The sequence below is a fragment of the Odocoileus virginianus genome, chromosome 24 (assembly GCF_023699985.2).
Source record: "Odocoileus virginianus isolate 20LAN1187 ecotype Illinois chromosome 24, Ovbor_1.2, whole genome shotgun sequence".
NCBI lineage: Eukaryota > Metazoa > Chordata > Mammalia > Artiodactyla > Cervidae > Odocoileus > Odocoileus virginianus.
This window is the reverse complement of record NC_069697.1, coordinates 46777180-46796072: the sequence shown is the minus strand read 5'-3', so window position 1 is coordinate 46796072 and position 18893 is coordinate 46777180. Positions and strand designations below refer to the sequence as shown.

The window sequence follows — 18893 nt, the reverse complement described above, 5'->3', positions numbered from 1 at the left end:
GGGGCGGAGGATGGCGTGTAGGCAGCTGTCCCCGTGTCCCATCATAAGAGTCACCGTCCTGTCATCTCAGACCTCGAGACAATACAATTCTAAGAGGCCTGCAGAATGTTCCCATCCACATCTGTAAAAGCCAGGCCTCCTGTATTTCAGGAAGGTTTGCCCAGGCCAGTGACACCCTGCTACAGGACGAACAGCCTACACCCAACAGCAGAAAACAGCAAAATGCCCACAGCTGCCCCAAAGTTTTTGGAGAAATGAGCTCAAATGGAAAATAGCCTCTGCGGCGGGGGGACAAGACAGCAACAATTAGCTAATGGTACGTACACCATGAACCTCGCTCGGGAGCGCAGGGTGCGGGAAAGAGCACTCATGGGAAGACTGGACTGGCTTTAACATCTTCCTTTCAAAAGGCACGTTCACTTCGGGGTAAGTTTATATTCTGGAGAAGGCACTGTGCCTTCTGGGGCCAAATTAAAGACAACAGGAGCGGGGATCTTAAATTTACAGCAAACTGGAAAGTCCCAAATGCCAGAATTTCAGCCTCAGGCCACTGAACCCATGTGGTTCAATTTTTCCTCTGTAGCAGCAAGCAGACTCCCTCTGCTTTATCTTCTGTGGTTCCTGGGTGTCTTGGAACAGTGCTTCTGAAAAGTTAATGCGCACAGCAATCAGCCAGGATCCTAATGAAATGCAGATTCTAACTCAGCGCTGGGGCAGGGCCTGAGAGCGTGCACTTCTAATTTGTTCCCGTGTGAGGCTGGTGCTGCTGGTCCCTGGACCACACTTTGAATACTAAGGCCGCCAAGAAGTCCTACTGGTTGGTAGCAGGGAAACCGAGGGCTCCATGCTATCTAGGAGTCTATCCCTTAGGGGAGGTTACAGCGAGGACAGCAGATGGCACTTCTGAGCTCCCACTTTCAAGCCCTGTGTCATGTGTCGTGACCTCCGGTATGCACTCACTTTGCTTGTGTGAGACTGCTAGCTTCTTATTGGGGTATATCTACAAGAAATTTCTGTGATAATTTGAGCTCCAGAGGATCGAAAACGTTCCTTACAAAGGGAGGAAAGGAGATGTGGGTGTCATGTGCTTGTAGCATCTTATATTTGTAGCTAAATACGAGATGCCGCCTGCCTTCCAGCTTCTCTTAAAAGAGGTTTCATGGTGGGGGAGTGGAGGAGGGAGGGTAAATGTGGATATATATAACCAATTCATGTTGTCACACAGCAGAAACCAACACAGTATTGTAAAGTAATTATCCTCCAATTCAAAAAAAGAAATTGCCAATCATCATTTCTGCCTGAAACTTACGAGGTACTTTCAGCATATCCTTTCTGAGAAAAATGATGAAAAATTAAGCTTAAATATATTTAAGAAGTCATGTAGTCATGTACGGATGTGACAGCTGGACCCTAAAGAAGGCTGAGTGCCTAAAAATTGATGCTTTCGAACTGGGGTGTTGGAGAAGACTCTTGAGAGTCCCTTGGACTATAAGGAGATCAGACCAGTCAACCCTAAAGGAAATCAACCCTGAATATTCACTGGAAGGACTGATGCTGAAGCTGAAGCTCCAATACTGTGACTACCTGATGCGAAGAGCCAAGTCATTGGAAAAGATCCTGATGCTGGGAAAGATTGAGGGCAGGAGGAGAAGGGGGCGACAGAGGATGAGATGGCTGGATGGCATCACCGAGTCAATGGACATGGTTTGCGCAAGCTCTAGGAGCTGGTGAAGGACTATGGGAAGCCTAGCATGCTGCAGTCCATGGGGTCACAAACACTCAGACATGACTGAGCAACTGAACAACATTTAAGGAAAGAAAAGAGTGGTCTCTAGGTCTGAAGATAACATCCATTTCATTTCAGGACCTGCCCTGTCTGTAGGGTGCCAAAGTCTCTTCAGGCGCTTTCTGGGGCCCCCAAAGTGTGGAGATTTGAGTTGTTTCAAGCAGAAGTTGTCCTGTCCGCTACTCAAGTAGAAATCTGGCCAACAGAATGGGTGTGGGTTGATAAATAGAAACATGTTAGAAAATGTTCCTTTTCAGTTCCGTCAGGAAATTGAGTCCTTCCCTAATTCCCCATTCACATTTCCACACGACTCTCTAAGGCAGTTTCCTTACCCAACATGAAAATCCCTCTCAATACCATTCTCCAAGCAATTTTTACGTAAGTAATAAAAAGCGAGCCTCAATCCTACTCCCCGAGGCACTCCTCAATTAACATCCTTTTAGGGTTTTTGTTTTTGTTTTTACTGCTACCCTTTGTTTCCTGCCCTTCAGCCAGTTTCCAAAGGACTCTGCCAACTTTCCACGCACAGCTCATGTCTTACACATTAACCTGCGACGCAGGACATTTTGTGAAAACCCCCTCAGCAAAGCTGGACTGCCTGCAAGGCATCCCACTGCATGCTCATCCTCCCCGGTAGCAAGGGTGTCCAGAGATTCCAGTGGGCTCTGGAGACCCGACCTTCCCTCCCTGGAGGCGCTACGGGCCCTCCTCCACTGGACCATACTCGCCATGCCAGAGAGCCCTGTTCAATTCCTCAAATAGAGTCTTAATGTTCCAGGAAGCCCCGCATCAAAAGTACGGGCTCGGAGGCTCCCTAGGACTCAGACACAAGGAAGACAGTCTGTGGGACAGGAGAGGTGTGATCGGCAAAGGCCTCTGTGGGAAGGGCTGGAGAACACGGGCAGAGCTCCTGTGGCTCCTGCCTTGTGCCCATCTGCCAAGAAAGGGAGAGGAAGCCCGTGGGCATCCTGCAACTCCCGCCGTTTCTCAGAGCAGCAGAGAGCCGAGTCCTGGGTGGATCCCTCAGCCTCCTGGATGCTCCGTGCCAACGTTTACTGAGCACTTACTATGTGCCAACCGCTGTGAACAAAAGCGACAGAAGTCCTCACAACTTCTCAACAAGGTGCGCTAGACACAAATAAATTACAGAAGACGAATCAGGCAGGGTAAGGAGAGCGGCAGGACAGCCTTTCAGAAGACGTGGGTAAGGCCAGCATCTCTGGGAAGACGGCATGTGAACAGAGGTCTGAGACGTGACTTTCCACAGGACCCTTCCCATGGGGACGGTCGCTCCTCCTCTGGTTGAAGTGTGGACGGTATCAGACTGCTGGTGAAGAAGACAGGCTGAGGGGAACACTGTCTCCCCCGCTGCCAGAGCCACCCTGACGAAGATCTGAGAGCAGCCTTCTTTCTTTCTTTCCCCCGACCCTCTGCAGACAATTCCTTTCAGGCTCACTAACACAGTATTTACCTGTGTGTACCAGTCTAGGCTCACCTGTCTGTCTCTTCTACATGAGTAGTCATTTTCAAACCTTTATGTTTTATGAATCACTTGCAGAACTCATAAAATTAAGATTCAAGGGCCCACCTTTAAAGATTCTGACTGTGTAGATCTCAGCCCAGATATCAGGCTGGGTGCCTGGCAAGTCACTTCAGTCGTGTCTGACTCTTTGAGACCCTATGGACTGTACCCTGCCAGGCTCCTCTGTCCATGGGATTTTTCAGGCAAGAATACAGGAGTGGGTGGCTATTTCCTTCTTCAGGGGATCTTCCCGACCCAAAGATGGAAGCTGCATCTCTTATGCCCCCTCTACTAACACCACTAGCGCCACCTGAGAAGCCCATCAGACTATGTAAAGAGGGGTAATTCCAAAGCAAAGGGTGAGGGACCCTCTCCTTGAAAACACAGTTTTCGGGCAATAAACTGCCCTGGGGCAAGGTCTGAGTCATCCTGTGAGTTTTTGCCCCCAGAACACTGCCCAGATCCCAGCCCATGGAAGCATGCAATAAGCCACCAAGGGCAGTGTTGCCTTCGCTGGACGTTTACACTTGTCCTACTTAGAGTGAACAACCCGAGAGCTGGTCAACTTCTCTCCCCTGCAAAAGTCAACTTTGAGAGGTCAGAGATTCCATTCTGCACTTCTGTGGGCCTCACCATGTCTTTCATGGAGTAAATCCCACTAGATTTTCAGGACATACTTGCTCAGACAGAATAGTGTTAATCCCCAGTCGCGTCCGACTCTTTGTGATCCCATGGGCTGTTAGCCTGCCAGGCTCCTCTGTTCGTGGAATTCTCCAGGCAAGAATACTGGAGTGGGTTGCCATTCCCTTCTCCAGGGGATCTTCCTGACCCAGGGATTGAACCTGGGTCTCCTGCATCGCAGGAAATTCTTTACCACCTGAGCCTCCAGGGGTTGTAAACATTTTTGTCTCAGCTGTGCCAGGTCTCAGCTGCAGCATGTGGGATCTAGTTCCCTGACCAGGGATCGAACCCAGGTCCCCTACATGGGGAGCTCGGAGTCTGAGCCACTGGCCACCAGGGAAGTGTTGGTGAGACAGAATAAATGGGAAGAAAGGAGGAAGAGAAAGAATCGAACATATGAGATCCATTCAGAAGGCCCCCTAATCTCATGGTGACCCGACAATTTTGGCTTGCAAACTCTGATGCTCCCAGGCAGTCATCAAACTGTAATGTGCTGATATTTAAAAGACGTGGCAGACTCTCCTTTCTTCCCCCCATCCTCAGGGAAGTTGCTAACAGACCAAAAGAAAAAAACCCAGCCTCGGGGGGAGCAGGAAGAAGCTGGAGGGCACTGATCGTGGTTAATATGCCCTGAACGAGCCCAGTGCTGCCGGCGCTCGCAGCCCTCCCCCTCAAGAGCAGCTAGAGACACCCTTAGCTCTGGTGCAGCCCCCGCTTTGCAGGGGAGCTGGGGACAAGCAACTTTAATACAGTACCTTCCCACAGTGCTCAGGCGGCCACTGTGTCAGCGCGTGTCTAATATTTGTTCGCCTCTCTATTACTGACGACCTTTCAGTGGCCTGTTCAGAGAGCTCATGCTACTGTAAGCTGATGCTGCTTCTTGAAGCCACTCTGAAAAAGAATTCATCAATTCTTCCATTTGCCAGATCTCGGCTACTCTGCTCGGATGTCCTCACCACTTTCACATCTTTATCAACTCAGCAAATTCTCCAAACCCCTTTTCCCTTTTAAGTACTCAAAGGAGGACGCGATGTCCCCACAGCTCATGCCCTGCTGTCGGCAGAAGCAGGAGCCCTCCCTGTCTGGGTGATGAGCAGCCCTCACGTCTGGTCTCTGCTTCTAACCAGTCTTGGGCTTGAGACAGGTCATTTATCTCTTCAGCCCGCAGTTTTCTCATCCCTGATATCACTGTTTAAAAATTGAGAAACCCAAAAGACAAGAAAAATAAATATTATAACACCTGTTCTACCTTTCTCACAAAGCTGTTGTCAAGATCAAAGGAGATTATGTGGAAGGGAACTACAGATTCTTTCTAATGCTTGGCATGTTTTGTGTTGTTTTGTTTTAATCTTTTGGCTGTGCTGCATGGCATGTGGGATCTTAGTTCCCTGACCAGGAAGCAAACTCGTGCCCCCTTAATTGGCGGCACAGAGTCCTGACCACTGGACCACCAGGGAAGTCCCAGCATGTTTTTGTTATTTATTTATTATTTTGGGGCTCTGAAAGTAAGCTAGTTAGCGGATGGAGGAGAGTTAAGAGTGAGCTCAAGGAACCTGGGGTTCAATTCCCAAAGTCCCACTTAAAATGGCAGTGATTGGGACTATTAATCCTGTTTTGGTAGATAAGCCAGGTGGCTCCCCAGGTAAAGGCTGCTAGTAGGTGGTGGGAACTGAAGAGTACAAATTCTCCTCCTCTCCACCCTCTGTGGCCAACAAACCCAGCGGCTCAACCTATGGAAATCTGAAGATGGCATTTGTGCCAGAAGAAAATAAAACTCTAGCATATTTCATCACAGTTCAGCACACTGAGTAGATCCCTTCTACACTGACATTCTGGTAGGCTACCAAGACGGCACCCAAATTCTCTGTTGTGATTCCATCTATACTAGATGATGTCATGAAGAAATATACACTGAACTTGGGTTTGAGACCAACCTCTGCCCTTAGTGGTTAGGCAATACCACTTTGTTCATTCACATTTTAAAGTTTCTTGACAACCTGCCAGGAATACAAAATGAAGACGTGCTGATGAATCAGATGGGGAGTGTCAGGGAGGAGGAATTTGGGCATCACGTGTCTTACATGGAGAGGGAAATGCAGGGGCCAGCGCCTGGGGATGGTGTGCTGGGGCAGCTCTAGGTATTTTAGTTTGGCTGGAAGTAATGTATTTCCACTGCGGAGTGGTGAGGGACGAGGCTTCTCAAATCTTCAGTGTCTCCCTTTGTGAAATGGAAGGTTAGCACAAGGCAGCCACTGCGGGTGCTAATGGCTCAAATATTCCCCAACGCTTCCATCACAGGGTGAGCTAGACCTGAGTGGGAATGACCACATGACCTCAGAGTATCTGGCTGCAAATGAATGAAGGGACACTTACGTATGACTAATATGCCTCCTACTACCCCAGAAGCAGCTGGTTGCTTTGGCTATGGGTATAATTTTCTATGTGAAATGCACTAGATATTCTTGAGGTTTGATTATTTTTTTTTGGAGTCTACTGACAACCTTTGACTTTTGAGGGTGGCTATCATTAGTAGGGGATTCCCAAGTGGCTCGGTGGTAAAGAATCTGCCTGCCGATGCAGGAGATGCGGGTTCATTCCCTGGGTCAGGAAGATCCCCTGGAGAAGGAAACGGCAACCCACTCCAGTATTCTTGCCTGGGAAATCCTATGGACGGAGGAGCCTGGTGGGCTACAGGCCACAGGGTCCCAACAGAGTTGGCCACAGCTGAGCGTGCACACACACACCATCTAAGAGCTAAAAAACTTTCTAAACCAGCTAGAATGTCAGGTAGGAGAGACGGTCTGAAGTTGTACCCAGTGCCTGGCTGTGATAGCCAAGGCTTTCATTTCCTCCACATGAGGCCAGAACTTTATAGCTCAGGGAAGTAAGCGAGAAGGAGGAATTTCCTTTATATATCGAGGGGGTGGGGAGAGGGGCTCGCCTGTCTTCTACTCCTTTCTCTGGAATTCCAATGGCTTGTTCACCACTGAATCAAAGGGTCACTGAATAGATCAGTGAACAAATGGACTTGAATCCAGCTTGTTAGTCATCTGAGGAATACATTTCTGCTCATTAAAATGCCCTGTTTGCCTGAGATATTTTGGCTTCTGCTGTTTTCCCAGCGTAATTATTAACAGTGTCCCCACTGACTGTCAGTCCTGGTTGACAGAGTTACGTTACCTAGTCTCCTGGCATGTAAATAATTAAAGGACCGCTGTTCTTTATTCTTGGAGCTGCGCTTTGTAACCATTGGGACTGAACCTAACCATAGTGAGTCACTACGTCACAGGACTCACTTCACAATGGCAAGATTTCAGGGGTCTCAAGTGAGCAGGAGAACAGGTTACCGTGTCTCTTGCCTTAGGAGAAGAAGCCCAGTCTCCCCTGGTAAGCTATGGGGCACGTGCCATGTGACGAAGTCGCCCGAGAGCAGCTCGGGTCTAGGCAGGCCTGCGGGTAGTCGGAGAGTGACGTGTGTAGCGGCCCTAGCCCAGCAGCCTAGAGCACAGGCGTAGAGAGAATGAATCGTGCGGTCCAGGACTGCGGCACGGATGACATCAGGGTTACAAAACTGGAGTTCCTGAAACACCGAACAACACTTATGACAGTGCTATTCCCAGAGTGGTCTCTGGATCACCTGCTTCAGGACTGTCGAAACATGTGACAATCCCTAGGACCTCCACCCTAGACCTTGTGATTCAGGTTTTCAGAAGTGGATTCCAGCATTTACATTCTTTAACAAACTCCTCAAACTATTCTTATATGCATTAACACGATGAAAGTGAAAGTGAAAGTTGCTCAGTCGTGTCTGACTCTTTGTGACCCCATGGACTATACAGTCCATGGAATTCTCTAGGCCAGAATACTGGAGTGGGTAGCCTTTCCCTTCTCCAGGGGATCCTCCCAACCCAGGGATTGAACCCAGGTCTCCCGCATTGCAGGCAGATTCTTTACCAGCTGAGCCACAGGGGAAGCCTGCATTAATACAATAAATTAATGTGAAAAAGATACTCTGTGTTTAACTGAAACATTCAAGTGAAATTATTATTGTTCAGGAGAGGATCAGAGGATCTCCAGTGAGAAGAAATGTTTGACAGAATGTACAGGTTGGCTCCTCTGTGTGACCACAAATTTCAAGAGTTGCCAAGCTAGATTATTTGGTGTGTGTCCAAGTAAATTTCAAGTTCTGGTTTCATTCAAATGGCTTGTGAGCAAATCTCAAGACACTTCCCAATGGGAACCATCCATGTGGATGACACACAGGTGCATCAAAAGTGATTTTTTTAACAACTAGACTGGAAATGCAAATGTTACAGATGCAAATGGACAGGCTAGGGCATAAAGTCTCTCCTGTATATAAAGTCAGATGGTACTGGAATTGAAGAAAGCAGTTCTATACACTCTTAACATGTGACTATTTTCCCCCAGACATTTTCAGAATGCTGACAGTGATGGGAGGAGGGTATAAGACTCCCCAAGGGGGCATCAACCCCACTGAGAAAGCAGATGTATGAGATGCTATAGACGTGGGACTAGAGAGGAGGTTCCAGAAATTGCTCACAAAGCTGAACTCACAGAACAGAGAGTAGAGTGGTGCTTGCCAGGGGGAGGGGTTGGGAGAGAAATGGAGAGAGAATGTTCAAAGGGCACAGGCCTGCAGTTGTAAGATGAATAAGTCCCGGTGATCCAAAGTACAGCAAGGTGATTATAGTTAGATATCTGTATACAGTGTATTTTATATACTGTTGGTTGGCCAAAAAGCTTATTTGGGTTTTTCTAGAAGATGTTATGGAAAAACATTAACAAACTTTCTGACCAGCCCGATATATATATAATACGTATTGCTGCTGTTTAGTCACGAAGCCGGGTCTGACTCTTTTACGACCCCACGGACTGTGGCCTGCCAGGCTCCTTCGTCTGTGGGATCTCCCAGGCAAGAACACTGCAGCGGGTGACCATTTCCTTCTGCAGGGATCGAACCCACAGCTCTTCTGTCTCTCGCACTGGCAGGCAGATTCTTTACTACTGGACCACCTGGGGAGCCCCACATACACACATAAATATATATATTATATATAATGTGTGTGTGTATACGGTATGTGTGTAATACTGTATTATATACTTAAAAGTTGCGAAAAGAGTAAGCCTTAAAAGTTCTCAGTACAGAAAAGGACTGGTAATCATGTGATGTGATAGAAGTGTTAGCTAATACCACTGTGATAATCATTTTGTGATACGGTTGATCCTCAAACAACTAGGGGGTTAGGGGCACGTAGTCTCTGCACAGCTGAAAATCTGCATACAGCTCAAACAGTCAGCTCTCACTGTGGTTCCTCCATACCTGTGGTTCAATCAAACTCGGACTGTGTAAGAAGTGTGTTATTTATTGCAGGGAAGAATCTGTACAAGTGGACCTGTGCATTTCAATCTCATGGTGTTCAAGGCCCAACTGAATATAACACATCAAAACACTGTACATCTTAAAATTACACAATGTCATATGTCAGTTCTATCTCAGGAAGACTGGAGGGGAAAAGGTGCCAAATACAACTGCTCTAAACTATCAAAGTATCCTTAGATGGAACTCAGCATTTTCCTTTTGTACAGGGGGGATCCACTGTTATGAAGGTCTGCAGTTTATACAACTTGGGGAGTTTTTCCAGCTTTATTGAGAAATAATTGACATACGTCACTGTATAAATTTAAGGCAAATGGCATGATGGTTTGATTTCTATACTGTAAAATGATTACCAGAATAGGTTCAACTAATATCCATCTTCTCATATAGATGCAATAAAAAGGAAAGAAAAAAAGAATAAAGAGGAAAAATTTTTTCTCCTTGCGATAAGAACTCTTAGGATTTACTCTTAACTACTTTCCTATATATTGTAGAGCAGTGTTAACTATAGTCATCATGTTGTAGGTTACATCCCTAGTATTTACTTGTCTTATAACTGGAAGCTTGTACCTTTTGATCACCTTCTTCTAATTCCCCTTCACCTCCAATGGTGGTAACTACAAGTCTGATCTCTTTTTCTATGAGTTTTGTTGTTGTTCGGTCACTAAGTCATGTCTGACTCTTAGTGAACACATGGACTGCAGCACACCAGGCTTCCCTGTCCTTCACCATTTCCTGGAGTTTGCTCAGGCTCATGTCCTTTGAGTCGGTGATGCCATCCAATCATCTCATCTATGAGTTAGATTTTTTTGTTTGTTTGTTTTTAGATTCCCCATGTAAGTGAGATAATATAATATATTTTTCTTTCTGGGAAGCTCTCTATAAGAAAAAATACAGAACTTCCCTGATGGTCCAGTGATTAGGAATCCACCTGGCAATGCATGGGACATGGGTTTCATCCCTGGTCTGGGAAGATCCCACATACCACAGAGCAATTAAGCCTGCACACCTCAACCACTAGGCCCATGTGCCTAGAGCCCATGCTCTGCAAGAAGAGAAACCACAGCAATGAGAAGCCTGCACGCTGCAACTAGAGTAGCCTCCACCTGCTGCAATGAGAGAAAGCCTGCGCGCACCAGCGAAGATCCAGCACATCCAAAAATAAATTCATGAATACATGAATTTTAAAAAGAATACAGGAATAATTATGAATACAAACTTAGATGCTAATGTGACTGCTTATTAGGAATGAGACAAGAAATTGCAGCAAATTACTGAAATCATGAAAAATGAGGTCCTTTTCTTTTGAGGAATGATTATAAGGAAATGATTTCTGATTGTAACCTTGCCTCTCCTCACCACAAAGAACTGTCTACCTCTCCCGGTAACAACAAGAACTCAAAGAGGGCTGGTCTGGGTGAAGAGCACTGATACTTAACACTGAATTAATTAGCATCTTTGTAAATCTGCCTCTACACTGCAAACCAGATTTCCTTTCTTAATTAATTAGCTAATGCATCAACATTTATTAGTTTGCACTGGAAAGACAGATGATGATTAATCTTCAAGATTTCACAGCAGGTATATTCAAAACGGATAACCAACTAGGACCTATTGTAGAGCACATGGGACTCTGCTCGGCGTTATGTGCCAGCCTGGATGGGAGGGGGTTTTGAGGGAGAATGGATTCTGGTATATGTGTGGCTGAGTCACTTTGCTATTCACCTGAAATGACCACAGTATTGTTAATTGGCTATACCCCAATACAAAATAAAAAGTTTAAAGTTTGAAAAAAAAAATGTTTCACAGTGGGGAGGACACTTCTATAGGAGGGGATGGTAGAAAGTCTCCAAAAGCAGATTCTGGTTTGCACCTTGTTTTATATCCCTGGATATGTTCCAGTGTCTCCTGGTTTATAGTCTATGTGAACTTGAATAGAATTTGTATCTGACTGTTGTGTGAAAATTGTGCATGCTAAGTTGCTTCAGTAGTGTCCAACTCTGAAAACTGTACAAACCTTAATTATGTTGAATTGGTTCATAGTGCTTTTCAGGTCTACTATATCCTTCTACCTTTCTGTTTTATTCATTCTATTCATTTTTGAGAGTTTGACTTTGAAATTCCAACTTAAAACCTTAACTTACCTACTTAAAAATAATTTTTATAATATACAGTAATATATAGTAATTTTTTGTAATATACAGTAAAACTGTATGTAACTTTGTATTTCCCAAGTCTCATCACACTTTCATATCTTATACAATAAAAAAAAGAAGGAAAGAAAAATGAGTGGATTCTGGTTCTCCTCGCCTCAAATATGGACCTACCACAATGGTTTTCTTCATCATGAGGGTGGGGCAGAGCTGATGTTCTGGGACTTCGGAGGCTGGGTCTTAAAACAGTTGTAGCTTCTGCCTGCGTCTCTTGAACTCAGTCTTGGGAGGCTTCTCAGAGTCCAGCTGCAGTAAGGCCGTGAGAAGCCGGAGCCACGTGGAGACACTGTGTGTAGGTGCCTGGGCTGAGCTCGCAGCTGATGGCTCACTGAGAGAACCATTTGGACCTTCAGCCCCTCTCGTCTTCAGATGACAGTAACCCGCACTGACATCCCGCTGTGTGTATGTAGAGACTCCAAGGGAGAAGCACCTAGCTGAGCCCACGCGACCCATAGAAGCGCGAAAGATAGTAACAAATTCTTCCATTAAGCTTCTAAGTCCACAGAGGCACAAAGGAGTGTGATGTCACACTTCCAGCCCCTCCTCCCTACAGGACTGGTGAGCGTGAACACGGGGCAGTGAGCCCTCTGGAGTTGGCTCCTTGGACCAACTCAGCCGAAAGCAGCACCTGCTCCCTCTTCTCCTGTCCGCCAGCAGGTAAATACCAGGAAGACGGCCCTCTGTGGGCTGGAGAGATGAGAGCCTACAGTGGCCCAGGAGGTAAGATTAATTTGAGGGCTGGAGGTGAGGAATAGAAAGTCCGTTTTGGTCTGAGATCCAAAGCATGGTTTCTAGCCTAACTTTATCCTCACTATAAAGTTATTTTCATCCCAGACTCCTGTGTTTGTTTTTTAAATGGGTTCAGAAAACTCAGAGGGAAAAAAGATAAAATTGTTTTTCTTCCTCAGACCTCAACAAGCAACCTTCTTCCCTTCTCAAGAACTAGAAAGCAAAGCTTATTTTTAAGTTTTTAAACATTTCACTCTGCCTCATACTCCAAATCAAGGGTGCCTTCCATTCTTTCTTTCTCTATTTGGCTGTGTTGGGTCTGAGTTGCTGCACAAGGGTTCTCTCCTTGTGGTGTCCGGGCTCAGCAGTTGCTCGGAGGCGTGTAGGGAATCTTAGTTCCCTGACCAGGGATCACATCTGCATCCCCTGCAATACAAGGTGGATCCCTAACTGCTGGGCTGCCGGAGAACTCCCTGCCCTGTTATTATTGTTAACACACTGCTTTGTGAAGCACTTTTCTGCCGTGCTTCCACGTGGTTTTCCTGGTCCCTGCCCTGACTCAGATCCTCACTGCCACGTGGGTTCACTTGAGCGGTGGTCTCCCCATCTGTATCTCCCCACTCCTGCACCGCCATCCACAGGCTGCTATAAGCTAAGGCTTCCACGGCCTCATCCACCTATCACGCTGCTCCCCTTGCTCAAAACCTGCTCTGCCACCCTGGGTCCAGCTCAAGGCCCTCCAGGAAAATGAGCCCTGGCCCTTCAAGCTCATCTTCCAAACTCACTGATTCTGTAAGGCAAATTTATTTCACACTGACTTATTCCTGCTGCCTTATTTCTCTTGTTCTACTTATCAACGCTGAATATTCACTGGAAGGAGAGATGCTGAACCTGAATCTCCCCTACTCTGGCCACCTGATGCGAAGAGCCGACTCACTGGAAAAGACCCTGATGCTGGGAAAGACTGAAGGCAGGAGGAGAAGGGGACGACAGAGGATGAGATGGTTGGATGGCACCATCGACTCACTGGACATGAGTCTGAGCCAACTCCGGGAGATGGTGAAGGACAGGGAAGCCTGGCGTGCCACAGTCCATGGGGTCACAAAGAGCTGGACATGACTGAGCAACTCAACAACTACTACCTATCTTGTCCTTCTTCAGATTAGATGGTTCTCTCTCCCTTCTCTGAATTCCCATAGTCTCTTAGGAGTCAGGACTCACAGGGTTTACAGTTGATTATTCTTTGGCTAGTCTTACCTTAGAAGTGGCCCAAAATTCCGATTCCATGAGGACACATTCTGCAGGGTGCTACTTGATAAACACTACTGGGCTCATGAGCTCTATATAAACAACTAGTGAGATTTTGTGGTCTTGATGGAATAGGAACTACAAGCTAATATTTATTATGCCAGATTCTGTTTTAAGTACTTTTTATGTGTCATTTAGTTTGTTCCTTGGGTTCCTGGGCATAACAATTCTATTGTCCTCTTTTTACTGAGGAGGAAAACTGAGATTTAAGTAAAGTAACTTTCTCAAGGTCACCCAGCTAGCAAATAAAGAGGCAGAGCTTGAGGCCAAGACTTGATACCAGTGTGTTTCTAACCTCAATATCACACTGCCTCCTAAGGGATTTTTCAGGGCTCTAGGGGATCAGTGTGGACAGAGACTGTAGCCATGAAGTTAAAAGATGCTCCTTTAAAGAAAAGCTATGACAAACCTAAGCAGCATATTTAAAAGCAGAGACATCACTTTACTGAGAAAGGTCCATGTGGCCAAAGCTGTGGTTTTTCCAGGAGTCATGTATGGATATGAGCGTTCGACCATAAAGAAATCTGAATGCTGAAGAACTGATGCTTTTGAACTGTGTAACTGGAGAAGACTCTTGAGAGTCCCTTGGACTGCAAGAAGATCAAACCAGTTAATCCTAAAGGAAATCAACCCTGAATATTCATTAGAAGGACTGATGATGAAGTTGAAGCTCTAATGCTTTGGCCACCTGATGTGAAGAACTGACTCACTGGAAAAGACCCTCATGCTGGGAAAGACTGAGGGCAGGAGGAGAAGGGGGCGACAGAGGCTAGGATGGTTGGATGGCATCACCGACTCAATGGACATGAGTTTGAGCAAAGTCATGTGAAGGACATCGTGAAGGAGATAGTGAAGGACAGCCTGGTATACTCCAGTCCATGGGGTTGCAGGGTAGACATGACTTAGCAACTGAATAACAAAGGGGATTTTTAAATTCTTCCTCTACAACCCAAAGATAATTACTCTAACATTTGAGAGAATGTCCTTCAAGAGTTATATCTTTATGTATATGTGTATACACATGCCCATAACTTTTTTACTGACTTACGATCATGCTTTTGTATACACAGTCATATTTTGTTTCACTTAATATAGTCCAGCCATCTTCCCACGTCATTATGCACCAATATTGTTTTTTATGAATTGGCCAGACTGCAGAAAAGTACACCGTACAATAAAACATGCTCGTTCCCAAAATGGGATTTTGGCCTGGGGCATGAAAAGCTACTGAGAATCAGAAGACCGTACATGTTCAGATGTCAATGTGAGACTTTAAATATTGTTCAGGTTTTCATGGGCAACAACAGGGGCAGTCTCCAACAGAACAGTCAATTCTTTTCTTCAGATGAAAGTGAACACTGGGAATCCCCCATAAATGCAAAGCCTTCCAGAAGCCGGTGGGTAATGAAGAGTAAACCATGTACCAGACCGTATGCCAGACAATTCTGCAGATGTTCTCATTTGCTTTTCTAAGCATCTTGTGAATCTAGGCAACTCCACCCCACCTGCAGGCTGAAAGAATCTGTAGAGGTCACAGGTAACGCCAGTGCTAGGGTTGGATTTAGATACTGGAGCTGAAGGTCTGTCTTCTTTTAGAGAAGTCTGTTTCAGATGAAAGAAAAAAATAAAATCTGGGACTTCTGGTGGTCCAGTGGCTAGGACTCCAAGCTCCTGCATTAGGAGGCCTGGGTTTGATCCCTGGTCAGGGAATTAGATCCCACATGCCACCACAACTAAGAATTTCCAGGCTGCAAATAAAAGATCCTGGTGCTGCAACTAGGACCCGGCACAGCCAAATACAGATAAGTATTTTTTAAAAAGAAAGAAAAGAAAAAAAAATCTAGAGGAAGACAACCAAGAATGAGCTAAATGAGTGATCCTGAGTCACAGAAAACAGCTGACAGGAATGCTGAACACCAAGGGGAGGAAAAATGAAGCCGAGAGAAAATCAGGCTCCTTGTGGTTCAGTCTGGCGGGGACTGGAGTGGGGGGGCCCTGCTGAGTTGATACAGTTGGCTTTTCAAACCAGTCCCCAGACAGAAAAAGATCCCGTTCTTCCAAGAGCTGAAAAGGGGCCTAAAGTCAACAGCGCAGTCTTGGAATGGAGGCCAGAAGGCGAGAAAGACATTAAGAGGAATCCTAGCTGTCGGGAGGGCCTGCCACAGGCCAGGAAGGGGGCGTGGTGTGGAGGACATCTGGAGGTCTAGGCTGCGGGCCCAGGACACTCTGCCTGAGGACGGGTCACGAGGTGTGTGCCGGCCGGGGTGGAGAGTTGCTGGAAAGAAGGTGCTGAATGCCTCTGAATTCACCAACCCTTTCCTTCTCCACTTGAATTCTTTAGGGTGATATACAAAAGCCGAACAGTGATGAGCTTCGTCAGGCAAGAGGATGGAGACCTGGTGGGGGGCGTTTCCTTTCTGAGAGGAGAGGCTCCAGTTATATGGAGAAAAGATGCTGTGGACCAGGGGAGGGTCAAAACACTTCCCTTTTTCGCCGAACAGGCCTCTGCTCGGTTGGTGGGGGCCTCTCATGGAATTCAGTTCTTCTTGGCCAGATATCCCTACCTTAGACCTTGGAAGACATGAGGGAGGCTCCGCAAACCTGGCGGCTGCTTGTTGGGTTTGGCAAACGCGAGATTTTTCCAGCGCCTGTGTTCAGCAAAACTGAGAATGTGTTTGGCTAGAAACCCTTCTCTAATTTTTAAACCCCTGTGCATTTTTTTTTAACGTAAATTTGATCCACATGGTTTCGATTTATTTTTATTTAACTCATCAAATCGAATTAGGAGCTACAATGATGAATGGGAACAATGCTGATTTCCAAGAAGATTTTTGAGCCTTTTTTCTTAGAACAAAATCACATTCCAAACACCACCCACCCCCCACCCGCCCCCCCATTCCCCTCCCCATAACCGTTAAAACTACCAGACTGAGCTGAGTTTGAAATTTAGAACCCAAATGTGAAATAAAGATCCACGCTTGGCAAAGATGAAGCATAGCAGAGGAATGTTCTTAGGAAGTCACGGTTAGAAAGCCAGCATAGCCTGGGGGAGGGGGTGGAGACTGAAGACAGAAGGGAGTGGGTTCTTCATCAGATAGTTTAAGCAGGTCTACAGGTCTACCTGGCTTTGGGGGCTCCTAAGAGCAATCCCCGGAGCTGTTTCTCTAGGGTCTGACCTTACCACGACTGCCCAGGGAAAAGGAGCTTCCGCTCCAAGATCGGGGCCGGGGGTCCCTGGTACCCATCTCTCTTTCTTCTACACTTCTCATAGGAGTGGATTCAAGCTGCTCTCCCCACCTCCTCTCCAATCTTCCTCCCTGTTTCCTGGCTCTGGCTAAGGCCTCTCCATCTGGAAACATTTAAAATGTACAACAACTTTAATCTCGTGCAAAGGAGTCTTGAGATCTGCACTACATACCCATTAAGCTAAATTATAGGTGCACAATCTCATTTTGCACAATTCTGTCTGGCCTTGGTTGGCACACACGAAAAGCCATTCCTGTCTTTCCCAATTACTTTTTCTACCACACCATCATTTTCTACAACATCAGTCTGAAGCCAGCCATGTTTCTCTGAGAATCTCTGGCCACTAACGCCCCAAGACAGAGGTACTCTCTTCAGAGTCCCTTGAAACAGTCCTCAGGGGGGCCCTTGGACACGGCAAAAAAATCTCCTCGAATTCAGCTTCTCTCCCCTACAGAGCCTGAGCGAATCAGACAAACTTGAGTATGAGGATCATCTTTTTAGTTAATAACTGTACAGCCAAGGGGAGTTAATTTTCTTCCCAGAATCTCAATTTCCTGATCTGTAAAATGGGTATACTAACCATATATACCTCACAGAATTGTTGTGAGGATTTTTTAAAAAGTATGTTGTTTGGCCCAGACTCAGTAATCAATAAATGTTACTTGTTATTATTATCAAAAAGGTGCTACACTTTATTCAATTCTACAACTTTCCTAAGAGCACTTACATTTTCCTAGAGGTTGCTGGTTCCCGTTTAAATCCTCCCCCATCCCTCCTCAATGCTAAAGCAACCACACCACTTCCCTGAGAATCAGCATCACTCCAGACAGGTAACATGAAGTTTCTGATCAACCGATGGATTTTTCATTAGTCCTCGGGGAATCTCCCAGGGTGGCCCTCCTTGGGATCCAGAGTAGCACAGCGACTGGGAGATCTGTAACCTAACTGCATGGATAGATCATTTTTCTGAAAACCAAACTTCTCACTTTATATAGAAAGTATATGTGTGTTTGTGTGTGTGTGTTGGGGTGGGGAGGGTGAGGAAGTTTTCATTCTCCTTTAAGGAACAAAATGGTTAATTAGCGCTTCCTTAGAACACTCCCCCATCCCCTACCAAACACAGTCACACTTCATCGATGTTTTTTCTTTTTTTGGTGGTGGGGGGGTGATAGAAAGGTGACAGTGCCATTTAATATGCCTGATAAAGGCCTCTCTCTCAAGGGGGAAGATATGGATGCCCATGAGTATAGTATTGGGCTTCCCAGTTGGCACTAGTGCTAAAGAACCCGCCTGCCACTGCAGGAGACATAAGAGATGTGGGTTTGATCCCTGGGTTGGGAAGATCCCCTGGAGAAGGAAATGGCAACCCACCCCAGTACTCTTGCCTGGAGAATCCCATGGACAGAGGAGCCTAGCGGGCTACAGTCCATGGGGTTGCAAAGAGTCAGACATGACAGAAGCAACATAGCATGCACAAATATAGCCTTTAATGGTTTTCTCTGGCCAGGAGGACTTTTAGCAGTGATTCAGGGATCCTAGTATTGACCAGAACAGAGGGAGTGGGCATCCATCAACATCCAGGGGAACTTAGACACTCTGTTGTCGAGATCCTCATCATGCAGAATTGCTATGAAGGCTAAAAGAGACAGCTGCAAATGGGAAATAGTATTTCCACCAAGCTGCTCTCACTTGAGATCCTGGGTGATACTAGGACACGCGCGTTGTCTCCTATTCCTGCTATTCACTGGAGATTTCCTTCTGGTGAGACTTCCTGCAGCTGGGTATATTTTAGATGTCAGCCTCAACCTCAGTTAAGGACTCAGTCCTGCTCACAGCGCTGGCACAAGGCTGGGCCTGGGTGGCTGACTGCCCACTGACGGCTCTGGAGTGGACACAGTCTACAGGCTGTGAAGGCAGTTGGGACCTGGTAGAAAAGGTGAGTTGGGCCATTGAGATTCCTCTCTGGTAATGTGAGGGAGTGAGAAACCGGGTGGCCTGAGAGCAGAGACC

At 46.3% G+C, this 18893-nt stretch overlaps 1 protein-coding gene across 4 annotated transcripts in view; it reads right to left on the bottom strand.

The window, feature by feature from the left end:
- Window positions 1-18893, bottom strand: part of PPM1H (protein phosphatase, Mg2+/Mn2+ dependent 1H) — a 288609-nt gene that overhangs the window by 20992 nt on the left and 248724 nt on the right. The window contains exon 9 of one of the 4 annotated variants that reach the window (XM_070454669.1): window positions 4810-4880. The exons of 2 other annotated variants lie outside the window; for them this stretch is intronic. In XM_070454669.1, the coding sequence (XP_070310770.1) occupies window positions 4842-4880 (39 nt within the window). In that variant the 3' untranslated portion in view covers window positions 4810-4841. Of the gene's footprint in view, window positions 1-4809; window positions 4881-18350; window positions 18808-18893 lie in introns of those variants that run through there. One more of the 4 variants, XM_070454667.1, reaches the window with a different exon arrangement.